A 16,958-nucleotide genomic window follows, 5' to 3' on the forward strand; every position below is an offset into this window, starting at 1 on the left:
AGGTAGGGCTTTTGCGAGAAGGTGACTGCGGAGTGGCACCCCGGTGCTCACTACGCATCTGCCGGTCAGAACCAGTTCCAGGGGCGCCAGCCCTGGCCTGGGGAAAGTCCGGCAGGGGAGAGGGGTGTAACTACCCCCCTTCCTGGTCCCACCCTTAGGGCCGGACCTAGTCATGTACCCACCCCTTTCTTTAGAATAAAGGCCGGAGCGGGGACCCTTCCAAATCAGATCATCTTTGAATCAAGAACTACTTTCTACGAAAGGACACTCAAGACTCTTCTCAAGATTTCTCCCTTGTGACTAAGCAGTAGTCACCCTGCATCAGCGGGCACCATCTAAGAACTCTGCGGTTTGCTGCAAGTCCTTCCTCAAGGATCCGACGGCCCAGCTCGACGAGAACCGGCTTCCCTGGCACCTCTGACCTCTACCCACGTCATCAGCTCAGCTGTGATCTGTGGGTGCGACGAGACCTCGAGGGACCGGCCATCATCAGAACCTGCACGCTCTTAAACCAGCACGACCATCGAAGCGATTCCCTGGTGAGTGCTCTGGGGTCCGAGAAGCCCCGACCCTGAGCCGCTCTAGCACCGAAGTGCAGTCTCCCAGCATCTCCACGATCTGCGTGGGGCCCTTCTGCTCGCTGCTCAGCACGTTGTCTGGTCACTCGCCGCTGGCTTGTGCCCTTCTGTGACGACATCCGACAATCAACACTGCTGGTCTGGTTGCTCCAGACTGGCCCTTGCTTCCATCCTTGCGAGAAGCACCCCGGACCCTCCTGGTCCACTCAAGACGCCATCTTAGGCCCACCACGTGGCCCTGAGATCTGCCAAGGCTTGTTGCCCCATCCTGGGCCCAGCGACGCCGACAGCATCATCCTTCGTGGGACAGCTCGCACCTCCGCCGTGGTCGCCGACAACGCCTCCTGGTCCGTGAGACTGCAGAGCCTAGCGTCGCCCACTCACCTGGTCGAGGTGACGGCCAACCGGTGCCATCCTGGTACCCTCTGACTACTGGCTAGTAGTACGAACTTGGTCCCCTCTGCTTTCAGGTATCAACAATCTCTGATCCAGGCTTGGATCTCTACGAACTATTCATCACTGGTCGCCGGCCAGCAACTCCTTTTCTTCCGGCTCCTGGCTCGTCAGCGAAGACCCCGACGCCTGTAAGACTTGTGCAGCCGCAGCCCTCGTGGCTAGGTAACTCGGCATTTCGGTGCCTGCATAGCCTCTTTACTCTAGGGTCCCGAGTCCCTCGCTTCCGACTTGCCTTATCGGGTCCGCCCGAGACCTTAAACTTTCCGTGTCCTCGGACACTTGTTTTAATTGTGCACTTGAAGTATTTTCCTAAGAGATTTGGTTTGTGCTTAGTACCCTGTCCTCATAAAGAGTCCAGGGCTGTTGTGAATCTTAATAAATATCCTGTTTATTTTCATAACACTTGTGTGGTGTCCTTTCACTGGGTGTTCAAGGGGTACATGTGTGGTAAACAGCTGGCTTAACGCGCCCTCTCGAGTCTTTAGCCTTAGACTGCTCGTATCCACGCTACTAGGATAGCTGGTCTATAGGTTGACTTACAACCAAACACCATAAGGGTCGTTGGAACGATACATAGCGGTCGCTAGAATAGCGAATGTTGCATATCGGGCCAACTTCTCACATTGGTGGCAGCGGTGGGATTTGAGCTTGCTGTTGTTTTACCACACGTATCCTAAGAATATCTTGTTGAAAGATCGCATAAGTACTGTTAGTACATATAACTAAAGCTTAGAATACTCTGAGTTCTACTGAACCAGCTGTTGCAGCTCCTCAAGGCCTAGCACACCTTGGCTGCAACTCTGAGCAAGGGAACAGTAGGTAAACACATAGTGTAGGTAGGTGCATCACTTACACCACACTAGAAGCAGTATGTCGGACAAAGGAGGAAACTCTGAGTCGCCCCTTGTGTCAGTTGACCCTCCACAGGTCATCTCTTCAAGATATACTGCGCTTAACTTCCATGAGTTACGACAAGTATGTACCTCTAGGAAGATTAAGCAAGGGGCTAACCCCACCACCTCCTTTCTGATTGGTCTCCTCGAGACTTATGATGCCAGAAAGGCTGAGAAGCTTCTTAGCCATTCTAATCCAGAAGGAGACCTGCCTCCCCTCGAGGGAACCAGAGGTGACCCTGACCTAATCCTCCTCTCAACCGAGAATGAGAATGTGGAGGAGGATGAGGATGAGGATCCCTCTGGGGATGAGGCAGATAAGGGACAGGTAGAAGTCGTCAGACTAAGCAGGTCCAACTTAAGCAAACATGATAGCGGTACTGGGGGACCCCTGGGGCCACTATCAGGTCAGCTTAACATTGGGAATGGACGAGCCCGATCTCTGTCAAGAGACTCTGGCAGATCCCTTCAAACCAATGGCTCTCGCAACTCTTCTCAGAGAGGGATGACGTCCCCTCAGCGGAGAGTGTACGAAGCTAAGGAAAGGGCAGCTAATCTGAGGATCGAAAGGGAAGAACTTGCCCTGGCCAAAGAAAGGCTTGCCTTTGCGAGAGAGCAACAGTTAAGTGGGGTAGTCCCCACTGGTGGCAGCAATGTACCTAGCAATAGGGAAAAGAGTTTCGATACGAAACACCTTGGTAAGATAGTGCCCCCCTTTAAACAAGGGGACGACATCCACAAATGGATTACTGCTTTGGAGAGGGCCTGCACTGTGCAAGGTGTTCCCCAGAGTCAGTGGGCAGCTATCTTGTGGCTCTCCTTTGAAGGTAAAGGAAGAGACAAGCTCCTCACCACAAGGGTGGAGGATGCGAACGATTACCAAGTCTTGAAAAATACACTCGTTGAAGGGTTCGGCCTAACCACTGAGCAGTACAGGGTGCTGTTCAGGGATACCCAGAAAACGCAGTCTCAAGATTGGTCTGACTTTGTCGATTGTGCCACTAAGGCTTTTGAGGGCTAGTTGCTGGGCAGTAAGGTTACTGATTACAAAGGATTGTATAATTTGATGATGAGAGAACAAATTTTAAACAATTGTCAGAACCAGTTGTTGCATCAGCATCTTGTCGACTCGGATCTGACCTCTCCCCAAGAATTGGGAAAGAAGGCAGACAGATGGGTTCGTACGAGAGTTAAACAGAACCAGGGCCAGAATCAAGGTGGTCAGAAGAAAGCAGACCAGAAGGGTAAAGATTCTAAGGGGGAACAAAATGACCAGAAGTCTTCGACAGGTCCCCAACAACCCAAAGAGGGTGGGGGTCAGGCTCCCCAAAAGAAGAAAGAAGGCCAATCCAAAAGATGGTGCCAGTACTGTAAAAGTAAATCTCACTGGTTTAGTGAGTGCACCAAGAAAGGAGGAGGGCAGACTCCTGCCACTGCAGCCCCTAAGGCACCTGTGCCCCCTAGTACAGTCAGCAGTGGTAGTGCGCCTCCCAAGGGTTTAGTAGGGTTAACCCTGGGTTCTGAGGGGCGTGACAACTTAGTTGGCACACTCACTCAGGCTGTCCTTGTCAGTACAGGGGACGCGGACGTGTCCCCTGACATAAGTCCCAATACCTTGGGCAAATACAGACAGACGCCTTTCATAAATGGAAAGATGGCTCAGGCCTATAGGGACACTTGTGCCAGCGTCACCATGGTGACGCCTAACTTTGTGGACCCTGGACAGATCATGCCAGGTACAGAATTCCTGGTGACCAATGCAAGCAATGTCACTACCAATGGCAATTGTAGCTTTCTCCTGGGGAGGGGTAACTGGCCAAAAGAAGGTTGTAGTTAGTCCAGACCTCCCAGTGGATTGTTTGTTGGGCAATGATTTGGAGTCATCACAATGGTCAGAAGTGGAGCACCGGACTCACATGGAAATGTTAGGTTTGCCAGCACATGTGTTTGCTGTGACCAGGTCACAGGTCAGGAAATGCCCCACTGAACAGGTGCTGGATCCTGGAACAATGGACCAGACACCTCCCAAGAAAAAGAGCAGTAGGGTTAAGGCTGCGCCTTCCCCCTTGCCCCAGGTCGTGGATCAAGTCTCAGAGGAGGCTGACCTACAAGAATTGAGGGAAACTGAGCCTAGGGAGTTCGAACTTGATCAAGTTGAATTCTTGGGTTCAGGGGGACCCTCAAGGGAGGACCTGGGGAAGGACCAGTTAGACTGCCCTTCTCTTGAACCCCTCAGACAGCAGGCTGCTGCTGAGGCTGCTGGGAACGCCACAGGTACCCACAAGGTATACTGGGAAGACGGACTCCTGTACACTGAGTCAAGAGACCCCAAGCCTGGCATGACCAGGAGGCTGGTTGTACCCTTGTCTCAGCGTGGTTTCCTACTTACCTTGGCCCACGAGATTCCCTTAGCAGGTCACTTAGGCCAGACGAAAACGTGGGACAGGTTTGTCTCACACTTTCACTGGCCTCATATGAACGAAGATACCAAGGAGTTTTGCCGCTCCTGTGTCACTTGCCAAGCCAGTGGTAAGTCAGGTGGCATGACAAAGGCCCCCCTTATACCAATGCCTGTGGTGGGGGTGCCCTTTGAACGGGTGGGGATCGACATCGTCGGTCCCATGGAACCACCAACAGCCTCAGGGCACAAGTTTATACTGGTGGTAGTGGATCATGCCACCAGGTATCCTGAAGCTATTCCCCTTAGGACCACTACAGCACCTGTGGTGGCAAGAGCCCTAGTTGGAGTATTCTCCAGAGTGGGCTTCCCTAAGGAGGTCGTCTCCGACAGAGGTGCAAACTTTATGTCGAGCTACTTAACTGCTATGTGGAAGGAATGTGGTGTCAACTACAAGTTCACTACACCCTATCATCCACAATGCAATGGACTTGTTGAGAGATTCAACAGGACCCTTAAAGGGATGATTCATGGACTACCTGAAAAGCTTCGGCGTAGATGGGACGTCCTGATCTCCTGCCTCTTGTTCGCCTACAGAGAAGTCCCACAGAAGGGGGTTGGCTACAGCCCTTTTGAACTTTTGTACGGGCATCCTGTAAGAGGACCCCTGTGTTTGGTGAAGGAAGGATGGGAGAGACCTCTCAAAAAGCCTGCAGCCAACATAGTGGACTATGTGCTTGGCCTCCGCTCGCGGATGGCTGAATACATGGAGAAGGCATCTGAAAACCTTAAGGCCAGCCAAGAACTCCAGAAAGCTTGGCATGACCAAAAGGCTGTCTTGACTGTTTACCAGCCCGGACAGAAGGTGTGGGTGTTGGAGCCAGTGGCCCCAGCAGCACTCAAGGACAAATGGTCCGGGCCCTACACCATCCTGGAGAAAAAGGGAGAGGTCACCTACCTGGTCGACCTGGGAACTCCCCGGAGCCCCCACAGGGTGCTTCATGTCAACAGGCTCAAGGCATATGTCGACAGGAAGGACATGAGTTTGCTCATGGCCCTAGATGAGGGTCAGGAGGAGGAGAGTGACCCTCTCCCCGACCTGCTCACTCAGAATCCTGACGATGGATCGGTAGATGGTGTTGTCTTTTGTGGCAGCCTCTCCGAACATCAACAGAGAGACTGTAAACAGGTTCTTCAGTCTTTCAGACATATGTTTTCTCTAACACCCAGCCAGACCGATTGGTGCACCCATGAGGTTGACACTGGCGACAGCTTGCCCGTTAAGAGTAAAATCTACCGGCAGCCTGATCACGTTAGAGACTGCATCAAGAGTGAAGTGCAGAAAATGTTGGAGCTGGGAGTCATTGAACCCTCGGATAGCCCTTGGGCTAGTCCCGTAGTTCTAGTGCCGAAACCTCACACCCAGGGTGGTAAGAGAGAGATGAGGTTTTGCGTAGACTACAGGGGTCTCAATGCAGTCACTAAGACTGACGCCCACCCAATACCAAGGGCAGACGAACTTATCGATAGATTGGCTTCGGCCAACTACTTAAGTACGTTTGACCTGACAGCTGGGTATTGGCAAATCAGGTTAGCTGAGGACGCCAAGCCTAAAACCGCATTTTCAACCCCTGGTGGGCATTATCAGTTCGTGGTGATGCCCTTTGGTCTGTAAAATGCACCTGCCACCTTCCAAAGGTTGGTGAATCAAGTCCTTACTGGGCTGGATGACTTCTGTGCGGCGTATCTTGACGATATTGCTGTCTTTAGCTCCACCTGGGAGGATCACCTGGTCCACCTGCGGAAAGCGTTAGAGGCCCTGCAAGCAGCAGGCCTCACTATCAAGGCCACCAAGTGCCAGATAGGGCAGACACAGGTTGTATACCTGGGCCACCTTGTAGGTGGAGGCCAGGTTCAGCCACTGGAGAGCAAAATACAGTCAATCAGGGACTGGGCTCCTCCAACCACCCAGACTCAGGTTCGAGCTTTCTTGGGCCTGACTGGATACTACCGGAAGTTTGTCAGGAACTATGGTTCCATCGTGACACCATTAAACGAACTGACAAGCAAGAAAATGCCAAAAAAGGTTCAGTGGACAGCGAGCTGTCAAAAAGCATTCGATGACCTAAAGCAGGCCATGTGCACGGCGCCTATCCTCAAGAGTCCGGACTACTCCAAACCATTCATTGTCCAAACAGATGCTTCTGAGTTGGGTGTGGGAGCTGTTCTTTCTCAACTGAATTTTGATGGTCAAGACCAGCCCATTGCTTTTATAAGCAGAAGGCTGACCCCTAGAGAGAAGAATTGGTCAGCTATTGAGAGGGAGGCCTTTGCTGTGGTTTGGGCCCTGAAGAAGCTGAGGCCATACTTGTTTGGCACTCACTTCAAGATTCAGACCGACCATAAGCCCCTCTTGTGGCTAAATCAGATGAAGGGTGAAAACCCCAAACTGCTTAGGTGGTCCATTTCCCTACAGGGGATGGACTTTACAGTGGAACATAGACCTGGTACTGATCATGGCAATGCCGATGGGCTCTCCAGATATTTCCACTTAGAACAAGAAGACTCACCTGGTCAAGGTTAGCTTATTGTTCCGGCGTTTGGGGGGGGGTCATGTAGGAGAGTAGGGTCTGCAATCCTATGATCACCCAGATTTTTTTGCTTTTGTTTCACTGGTTTACGACTTTCTCTGGCTGTGGGCCTGCCAATCAGACCCACAGCCTGGCTGTTCTCTTTCTAAATTACGATATGTACCCTAGGTGCATTTACCAATTGGTACTGGGCCACCTTATCAGACCCCGTAACGCAGGGCATAGGTGTACCCAGGGCCGCCAGGGGCTGCAGCATGTATTATGCCACCCCTGGCTGGCCTCCTAAATTTGACACAACTGGCTGCATGACAGCTGGGGCGAAGTCGTGTAATCACACTTTGCTATAGATGTAGTAGCCCTATATCTAACCATACAATGGACACCCGAGTTCCTATCAGTCACTCCTATGGCAGGCCTTGACAATCCTGAAGGCAGAGTGCATGGGCTCGTGTGAACTGTGTTCTGGCCCGAGCCAAGCCCGGTTGCAGCCTGCGGAACCAAGACCCAATGGCTGTTCCATGATAACGCGTACCATATCGGTAACTCCGGTGTCGCGTTATCAAGGCATGTCGAGTAAGGTGTCATACGAATCGGGATGCTGCCCCCTCACCAATTCTGGCGACGAGGTTAGCATTCCGCCCTTCTAGAGGGACACGACATGTACGTAACTGTGAACCCCGGTTAAAGTTAACTAAAGCCTCAGCTCCACAAAATGGATGCTGCCACCACAGACACGAGTCTGACCTCCTGCTGCTGGGAGTCCTTCCAGTGAGGGGAGCTTGGACAAAGGGTTTCCTGTCGAGGGCGGTATTCGCACCGTCCCAGACAGGGTTTGTGTATTCTGGGTAGGTAGGGCTTTTGCGAGAAGGTGACTGCGGAGTGGCACCCCGGTGCTCACTACGCATCTGCCGGTCAGAACCAGTTCCAGGGGCGCCAGCCCTGGCCTGGGGAAAGTCCGGCAGGGGAGAGGGGTGTAACTACCCCCCTTCCTGGTCCCACCCTTAGGGCCGGACCTAGTCATGTACCCACCCCTTTCTTTAGAATAAAGGCCGGAGCGGGGACCCTTCCAAATCAGATCATCTTTGAATCAAGAACTACTTTCTACGAAAGGACACTCAAGACTCTTCTCAAGATTTCTCCCTTGTGACTAAGGAGTAGTCACCCTGCATCAGCGGGCACCATCTAAGAACTCTGCGGTTTGCTGCAAGTCCTTCCTCAAGGATCCGACGGCCCAGCTCGACGAGAACCGGCTTCCCTGGCACCTCTGACCTCTACCCACGTCATCAGCTCAGCTGTGATCTGTGGGTGCGACGAGACCTCGAGGGACCGGCCATCATCAGAACCTGCACGCTCTTAAACCAGCACGACCATCGAAGCGATTCCCTGGTGAGTGCTCTGGGGTCCGAGAAGCCCCGACCCTGAGCCGCTCTAGCACCGAAGTGCAGTCTCCCAGCATCTCCACGATCTGCGTGGGGCCCTTCTGCTCGCTGCTCAGCACGTTGTCTGGTCACTCGCCGCTGGCTTGTGCCCTTCTGTGACGACATCCGACAATCAACACTGCTGGTCTGGTTGCTCCAGACTGGCCCTTGCTTCCATCCTTGCGAGAAGCACCCCGGACCCTCCTGGTCCTCTCAAGACGCCATCTTAGGCCCACCACGTGGCCCTGAGATCTGCCAAGGCTTGTTGCCCCATCCTGGGCCCAGCGACGCCGACAGCATCATCCTTCGTGGGACAGCTCGCACCTCCGCCGTGGTCGCCGACAACGCCTCCTGGTCCGTGAGACTGCAGAGCCTAGCGTCGCCCACTCACCTGGTCGAGGTGACGGCCAACCGGTGCCATCCTGGTACCCTCTGACTACTGGCTAGTAGTACGAACTTGGTCCCCTCTGCTTTCAGGTATCAACAATCTCTGATCCAGGCTTGGATCTCTACGAACTATTCATCACTGGTCGCCGGCCAGCAACTCCTTTTCTTCCGGCTCCTGGCTCGTCAGCGAAGACCCCGACGCCTGTAAGACTTGTGCAGCCGCAGCCCTCGTGGCTAGGTAACTCGGCATTTCGGTGCCTGCATAGCCTCTTTACTCTAGGGTCCCGAGTCCCTCGCTTCCGACTTGCCTTATCGGGTCCGCCCGAGACCTTAAACTTTCCGTGTCCTCGGACACTTGTTTTAATTGTGCACTTGAAGTATTTTCCTAAGAGATTTGGTTTGTGCTTAGTACCCTGTCCTCATAAAGAGTCCAGGGCTGTTGTGAATCTTAATAAATATCCTGTTTATTTTCATAACACTTGTGTGGTGTCCTTTCACTGGGTGTTCAAGGGGTACATGTGTGGTAAACAGCTGGCTTAACGCGCCCTCTCGAGTCTTTAGCCTTAGACTGCTCGTATCCACGCTACTAGGATAGCTGGTCTATAGGTTGACTTACAACCAAACACCATAAGGGTCGTTGGAACGATACATAGCGGTCGCTAGAATAGCGAATGTTGCATATCGGGCCAACTTCTCACAGAGACACCGGGGAAGGAACACCATCTTCGCCTCCACTATTCTCCCTTCCAAAGAAGCGACAGTGTATTCCAGAATTGCAGTGCTTTCGTCAACACGCTCACCAGCACTCCACGCTTTATTGTTGAAAGTAATTTACACACAAAAAAAGGTATGGGCCAATACATACAGCTATCTCATGCGTGAAACGTAATAAAATAATATTTTTTCGCGTAAATAGGCAGAGCCTGTTACCACACTATGTTGATGACTTATTTAATAATTGTTGAAATGATTAATGTAAAATGTATCGCAAGGATTAATATATGTGGGAAATTGTATTAGTGATGTACTATTTGCTGAATACACTGCAATGAAAATAAGTTTAAATAAAAAACTATATATTTTTACCTGAAATGCATGAGTCAACAAGCATTGGAAATGCAATAGGTCTCGCAGCATTAGAGTTAGTGCTTTTAGAATTGTTTATGGGTTTTTTTGTAAATCTTTAGCATTTTTGTTTCCTGTAGCCAATGCTAAAGAATGAAAAAAAAAAGCCATAAACATTTCTAAAAGCTCTAACTCAAATGCTCCGAGACCTATTGCACTGTGTGAGGGTGAGGGGTTGAGGGTGAGTGAGGGTGAGTGAGGGTGAGGGTGGGTGAGGGTGAGTGAGGGTGAGTGAGGGGTTGAGGGTGAGTGAGGGTGAGGGGTTGAGGGTGAGTGAGAGTGAGGGTGAGTGAGGGTGAGTGAGGGTGAGAGTGAAGGTGAGTGAGGGTGAGGGTGAGTGAGGGTGAGGGTGAGTGAGGGTGAGGGGTTGAGGGAGGGTGAGTGTGGGTGAGGGTGAGTGAGGGTGAGTGAGGGTGAGTGAGGGTGAGGAGTTGAGGGTGAGTGAGGGTGAGGGTGAGTGAGGGTGAGGGTGAGGTGTTGAGGGTGAGTGAGGGTGAGTGAGAGGTTGAGGGTGAAGGGTTGAGGGTGTGAGGGTGAGGGGTTGAGGGTGAGTGAGGGTGGAGGGTGAAGGGGTGAGGGGGTGAGGGTGAGGGGGTGTGGGGTGAGAGTGAGGGGGTGAGGGTTAGGGGGTGACTGCATAGTCACATCATCTCAAAAAAGCAAATCCCCTTAAGAAATGCAGAATGAAATAGAACGTGAAGCATCCATGTGCCTCAGTTTCTTTGGTTTCAAATGGACTGGTAAGTAGGGAGACAGAAGCAGCGTGTTCGTGTTCCTATTGTGAGCCAACACATAGTGGCAGCTCAACATTTCGAACATGTGCAGCACTGGGACTGCAGGGCCCGGGCCTGTGCATTCAAACCCTTTTCAAATAAGCTGGCGCTCATGTGGCAGTCGTGATCGGGAAAGCCCGTGCTGCTAAAATGGCGGCACCCCGCAGATTGCTCTCCTGAAGCTGGCTGCCTGATGGAGTGGAGAGCGGGCGGGCACGGAACGTGAAGCATATAAACTTCAAAGAAAAAGACTCATCAATTACCTAAATAAATGTCAACCGTGTTATTTCGGGAGACTCAAGCCATTTCAGACAGCTACCACGTATCTACAAAGAGAACGCGGTATTGAATGTAAAGTCCCCAAGTGCTCTACTCACATTGCCAATAAATAAAAAGAGAAAGAAAAGAAGAAACCTCGGGACATGGTGTTCATTATATGTCCATAAGGCCACTATACGTGGTATTAGTTATGCGTCCCCATGTGTACAACTTGCAGTGCAGATTAGAAGAGATTAGTAGCTCGAGAGTGAAACTCAGGGACGCGTTGACACATACACGTTCCCTTTATACGGCTGATAATGCCGACTTAGACCTAGTATCCCGGGACACTGTCTAAATTTACGCGTTCCCGATTCTGTTGCTCGCCATATGATAAACAGCGAGACAGCGGGAGACCAAACCGGTGCTTACCCAATTCGTAGTGCGGACGACAGAGGATTTCCCCTTCCTTTCACAGGACTCGCAACTCGCCCAGCAGTCCTAACTTTATTTAGGCGCTCTCGCGTTAGCTCATCCCGAGCAGACACAAATGTAGGACCAACACTGGTCTCATGATAAAAATAAAAGCAGGACTAACATTGATTTTGCAACCAAACATTACGCACTACAGACCGAGAATGGTTATAGCAGAATTCAAAACGTATTAACTGCCTACACCCATTCAGGCTATCTTTTCACGGAAATAATTCTAAACAATTATAAGTAAAATTACGGAGTGGTTTCAAGTCCTATTTAAAGAGCCCACCTCTTTATTTCCATACAACTAGCGATTGGTTAGGTTTCACAGTAGGGGCGAGCGGGCGGGCAGAGAGAGTGAGGGGGCGGAGCGGGGGTGTGGGAGGAGTGCGGCTGGCTGCCTGATAGAGTGGAGAGCGGGCGGGCAGAGAGAGTGAGGGGGCGGAGCGGGGGTGTGGGAGGAGTGCGGGAACAGACGGGAGGGGAGGAGAGTAGGAGGAGGAGTAGGGGAGGCACGGCCTAGCGGCCGTGCAATCAAGAAGTGAGGGGGCGGGAGAGTAGGCAAGGCAGGCGGCTGGGGCCATGTGCACGCGCTTTTAAGCTCAATGCGCATGCGCATTGAGGTTAAAAGTCACGGGCACTGCAAGGAATCGCCACGATTCCTTGCAAGTTGGATAAAGAGTCGATGAGCCCCCATAGTCTCGCTTGCTCGATGCGCATGCGCATCGACAGGCGAGACCTAAAAAGGACAAACTTCTTTCCTTTTCACACATGAGAACATCTTCACAAACTTAGGGGCCGATAAGGATGGCGGACGGATCGCCACTGCCATGCAGGCAATGGCGATCCGTCTGCCATCCGTGCCGGTCCACCACCTATTTCCCCCCGCCATATTACAATGGCGGGGGGACCGTGGCGGACGGAAAGACCGCTGCTTTTCCGCCGCGGTCGCAAGGTCTAATATGGTGGCGTGTCTATCAGACACCGCCAGCCATATTAGGATGTGCTGTGGGCAATGCCTTACCGTGGCGGCAATGCCGCCATGAAAAGGCATACGATGTTTGCTTCGAGGGCCCTTTGCGGGCCCCCAGGGTGAAGGGTGGGTGGGTTGCACATGGGGGGTACCTACCTACCGCGCGGTGCCTGTCATGTTGTGCTTTGAAACGCACAACATGCATTTTTAGCATTGCGGCGGGCGTGCTTTCAGCACCGCCCGCCGCAATGTTAAAAATGCGGGATGCACCCGCCACTGTGGCGGGTGCATCCTAATTCGAGACGCGGGACCTCCACTCCTGTGGCGGACAGTCCCGTCCCCCGACAGGATGGCGGACGGACTTTGTCGATCCGCCATCCTAATTGACCCCCTAGTTACACTATTGACTCAGCCCAACATCAAGTATTTGTCCAAAGTAATTCACCAATACATTAATTGATAAATATCAACAATATTGTATCACATAATGCACAGACTCCTTTGTTAATATCTTTATTGATAATTCTTTAAAATCATCTCATTGTGTCAGGTCATAGCCAACACGTTTCATCCATATGGACTTCTTCAGGGCTTTGTTTGATCTTTTTACTTTTAACATCAAGAGAAAGGAATGCTTTATATGATTGCATACCACCAACATCACGTCATCCAATTTCAAGGCTACCCGGTTCCAAATTTCAATGGATCACACTTGTGTCTCTTTTTATCCTTTATTGAAGACAATTATCTTCTATGTCTTGAGATTAAAATAGCATAGAAACCCACAAATCCAATGACTTCCCTTGTGTTATGATCTCATTTTTGAATGTTCCTTGATTTTGATATCAAATCAGGCAGATTTCTCCCGATTTATTGAGCATGGTGGCTCCTGATGATATTTCATGATTCAAATTCGAATGAGCGAACTCTTTATTGTTACTGACTATGCAGCAAATGCCCAACCATAATTCTAAGGTAAGAGAAGACCCGAGTCTCTCAGCACAGTCCCAGTTGAGCCAAATCCCTCAATACCCCTAAAGCGAATAGCAGCGACTTTCTTTGTTGATGCGCAGTCCTGCCACCTCTCTGAATTCTTCCAGCTTTGCCAGTAATGTCAGCACCACCTCAACAGGACGCTGAAGGTAGAACAGTATGTCATCAGCATACAGCGAGAGAGAAGGTGCATGGAATCTCCCACCACTATACCAAAGCCCCCCCCCCATTTAATTTCTACGCTTGGATGCCAAGGGCTCCAGTGCCAGCATGCAGAGGAGTTGAGAGCGGGTGATCCCCAGCGCCGGTGGCAGGTTAGCCCAGCACCTTGTGACTCTGAGGAATAGCTCGCTTAATCTTCTCGACGGCCTCCAGCGCTGGATACCTCTCCGGAAGTAGCTGTGCACTTTACAAATGCTGGTATTTCATTTCATTTCAGCCCTGCCTCATGCCCGTCTCACATCCCATTCAACCAATACCAGGCCACCACTCTGCACTCTGGCTTGAGGAGCAGTGAAGAGTAGGCTCACCCAATTGCCAAACCCCATCCTTTGAAGCACCCACAGCATGTAGTTTCACTCCAATGTGTCAAACGTTTAGTGATAGCCACCGACACTATGTCGAGGTCCTACCCACTCAGGTTTACTGAGTGCTGCACATGCGCTAGCCGATGCAGGTCGAGGGTTGTGCTGCGCCTTGACATGAAGACACACTGATCTTCATGTACCAGCTTACCCACTACACCACTCAATCCCTTCGCAAGAACTTTACACAACACCTTCATGTCCACATTGAGCATGGTGAGAGGCCTACAGGAAGCCTTACTCATCACATCACTCTCCGGTGTTGGTACCATACAAATTACACCTTCCCTGAGAGTGGGGAGTAGTATCCCCTTGTCCAGTGCTTCCCATAACACCTCAAGCAGCAGTTCTGCCAAATATATGGCGTGCACTTAATAGAATTCCACCGGAAATCCATCAGCACCCAGTGCTTTCCCCCATTCATTTTGCCCGTTGCCTCCTTCAATTCTTTCAGGGCAATGTCCACCTCAATCTCCTCTCTTAGCACTGGAGGCAGTCCAGACAGTTTGAGACTGTCCAAATGTCTGTCTATCACTGACACATTTACCTCCATCCCTTCTGCAAACAATGATCATAAATGCTCCCCCAGGTTACCAATGAAGACATGTTTGGCTGTGACCAATGACCCACCTCGTCTCTGGAAAGCCATAATAGGGGGCTTACCTGTCTCGCACTTGAGCAACCAAGCCAGCAGCTTACTGGGTCCCCCCCCCCCCCCCCCCCATGCAGGCTCTGTCTTTATTCCTGAAGAGAGAATTTGTTGAGCCTACCCAATGTGTCCCCCGATGTCGTCTAAGGGCTTTAACAGACTCCCCTGCATTTTGGTCTTTCATCTCCTTACTTTAAAATCTGTTAGTTTGTCTTCTATATCCCTGACTTCACCCTACAGTTGCCTACGCAGACCTCACACCTTGCCAAGACACTCCCTCTGTGCATTATGGATTGGCTAATGGTATTCAATGGTTTCTGTGCAATAACCTTTCCTTTCTACAAAGAGAAGCAATGGTCTTGGCACTCATCTTATTGGGCTGCTGGAGGGGTGGTATTTAGGCTAGAGTCTGAGAGATGGTGTGACCTTGGTAGGATGTCAAGGCTTGAATGCTGAACAGAGCCTGCCTGAGGTTAATGAGGGAATTCCATATTATCTGCTCACTTCAAGCTGATAGCAACCTGGTAAGGCAGAGTTTGAAGGTACAGATGGGTGTGGGCCGCAAGAAAAGTGCAAAGCAGAGAAGCAAGGAGAGGGGACATAAAGAAGATTCATCCAGGAGCAATCTGGTTTCTTTAGGAAGACCCAAAAGCTATTAATTTAGAGACTCCAGGAAGAACTAAAGGACATGTCAATTGCATTGTTTTAGAGGGACGAGAATATGTGTGCCACAAGTCTCTCAAAGTAAGACCATTCAAGAGACATGAAACATTCCAAATAAAATCATTTCAGTTATTCCCATAGCACATGGCAGATGACGCAAACAGAACACATTATCCAGGTTAAATCAAGCAATGCGATCCTGATGATGCCCGGCCCAAAGCTGGGTCCTGAGGGAGTTGGCCAACCATATTTGGAGAAATGGATTGATCCTTGGAACCACTATATGGGCATGTCCAGAAGTCTGATGTCCCCACAGTCTCTGATTTGATGCACCCGGTCTCTGGTAGTTCTCAACACACCCAAAGCGAGAACACCATCAGATCGAAGACTAAGGCAATGCAAAACAGAAAGGGCAAGACAGCAGGCCCTTTCCATCTGTGCACCAAGGCTCTGGAGCAACATCTCGTTCCCCATCTTTATCATTGTTTTTAATTTTACGTTTTGAATTAAGTAATTATAGCCAAGTGTTACCACTATCTTTATGGTGAGAAAAGTACATTCTCTGCCATAACCCACAGCAGCAGAGCACCATGTAGACATCCAGTGGAAAACACCGACTACTGTCTTTATACTCCCCACAAATGATCTGAGACACCAGAAATACTGAATATGCGGCTTCATGAACATCTCTCATAAATAAATGAATACAGTGTGTGTCATCTTTGAAATCATTTAGAGAGAAAAGAAGATAAAAAACTCAGCAGTCCTCTTACAAGGCCAATGTTTTTCAGGAATGACCAATTCAGTACGTACCTTTGATGGCCGAACCAGTCTCCAGTGTACGTGTCCCCATTTGGATAGGTGTAAACCCCGTGGCCATGTCTCTGGTCATCCACCCAGTCTCCTGGAAGAAGCAAGAATGCGTTGTGGGTAGAAAAAAAAACATCATTTAGATTCTTAGATTTCTTTTTTAAACAATTTCTATTAGCTTGTTTTTATCTGTTTCGTATTCATCAACAATGAGTAAGATGGGGTGTATAACGTAATCATTGAAAGGCAATTGGATCAGTGGTGATGCAATAATAACATAACTCTCATAGCCGTCAAGATACTGGCAATGCAACAAGAAAAGCAATTCTATTACATTGTGGCAACGAAGGAGAGCTAAAAAATGGCAATATTAATTGCGGCATGAAAGAAGAGATATACTATGCAAAGAAACAGCCCAACATATTTAGAGCAGTTTTGTAGTACCCAGAGGCAGGGATTTAAGATGGGCTAGGGTAAATGAAGGAGGGAGGTATAGTAAAGATAAGGGTATATGTGCATGTTAGACCTGTCAGCCCTTTGGGTGGTCCCTCCTACTTATTTATTTATTTTTGTCCCCTTTCTGCCTCCTAACCTTTGTTTTTATCTCCACTGGAATTTCTTTTATTAGGTGTTGTCCCAGGGGCTAGGTACTCCTTGACCTTATAATTTTTCTTAGGCCTAGAAGCCCCACTGTTAACATGAAAATTTAGTTTTACAAAATGGTGGGTCCAAATGAACCCCCAGCACAGCGGTGCTTCCTCCTTCGTCCGTGGCTTCTGTGATATGTTATCACGGCAGCCACGGACGAAGGAGGAAGCACCGCTGTGCTGGGGGTTCATTTGGACCCTCATTGTACCCTTCGCTCCAGAGTGCACTGACTCCAAACATCCTAAGCTTATTACATCAGCATTACTGATATAGTGCAAGAACAC

At 50.3% G+C, this 16,958-nt stretch overlaps 1 protein-coding gene across 1 annotated transcript in view; it reads right to left on the reverse strand.

Annotated features, from left to right (window-relative positions):
• RSPH1 (radial spoke head component 1) overlaps positions 1-16,958 on the reverse strand; it is a 257,093-nt gene that overhangs the window by 200,588 nt on the left and 39,547 nt on the right. The window contains exon 4 of the mRNA XM_086933563.1: positions 16,030-16,120. Within this exon, the coding sequence (XP_086789689.1) occupies positions 16,030-16,120 (91 nt within the window). The remainder of the gene's footprint in view (positions 1-16,029; positions 16,121-16,958) is intronic.

Source organism: Lissotriton vulgaris, chromosome 8, assembly GCF_964263255.1.
Source record: "Lissotriton vulgaris chromosome 8, aLisVul1.2, whole genome shotgun sequence".
Taxonomy (NCBI): Eukaryota; Metazoa; Chordata; class Amphibia; order Caudata; family Salamandridae; genus Lissotriton; species Lissotriton vulgaris.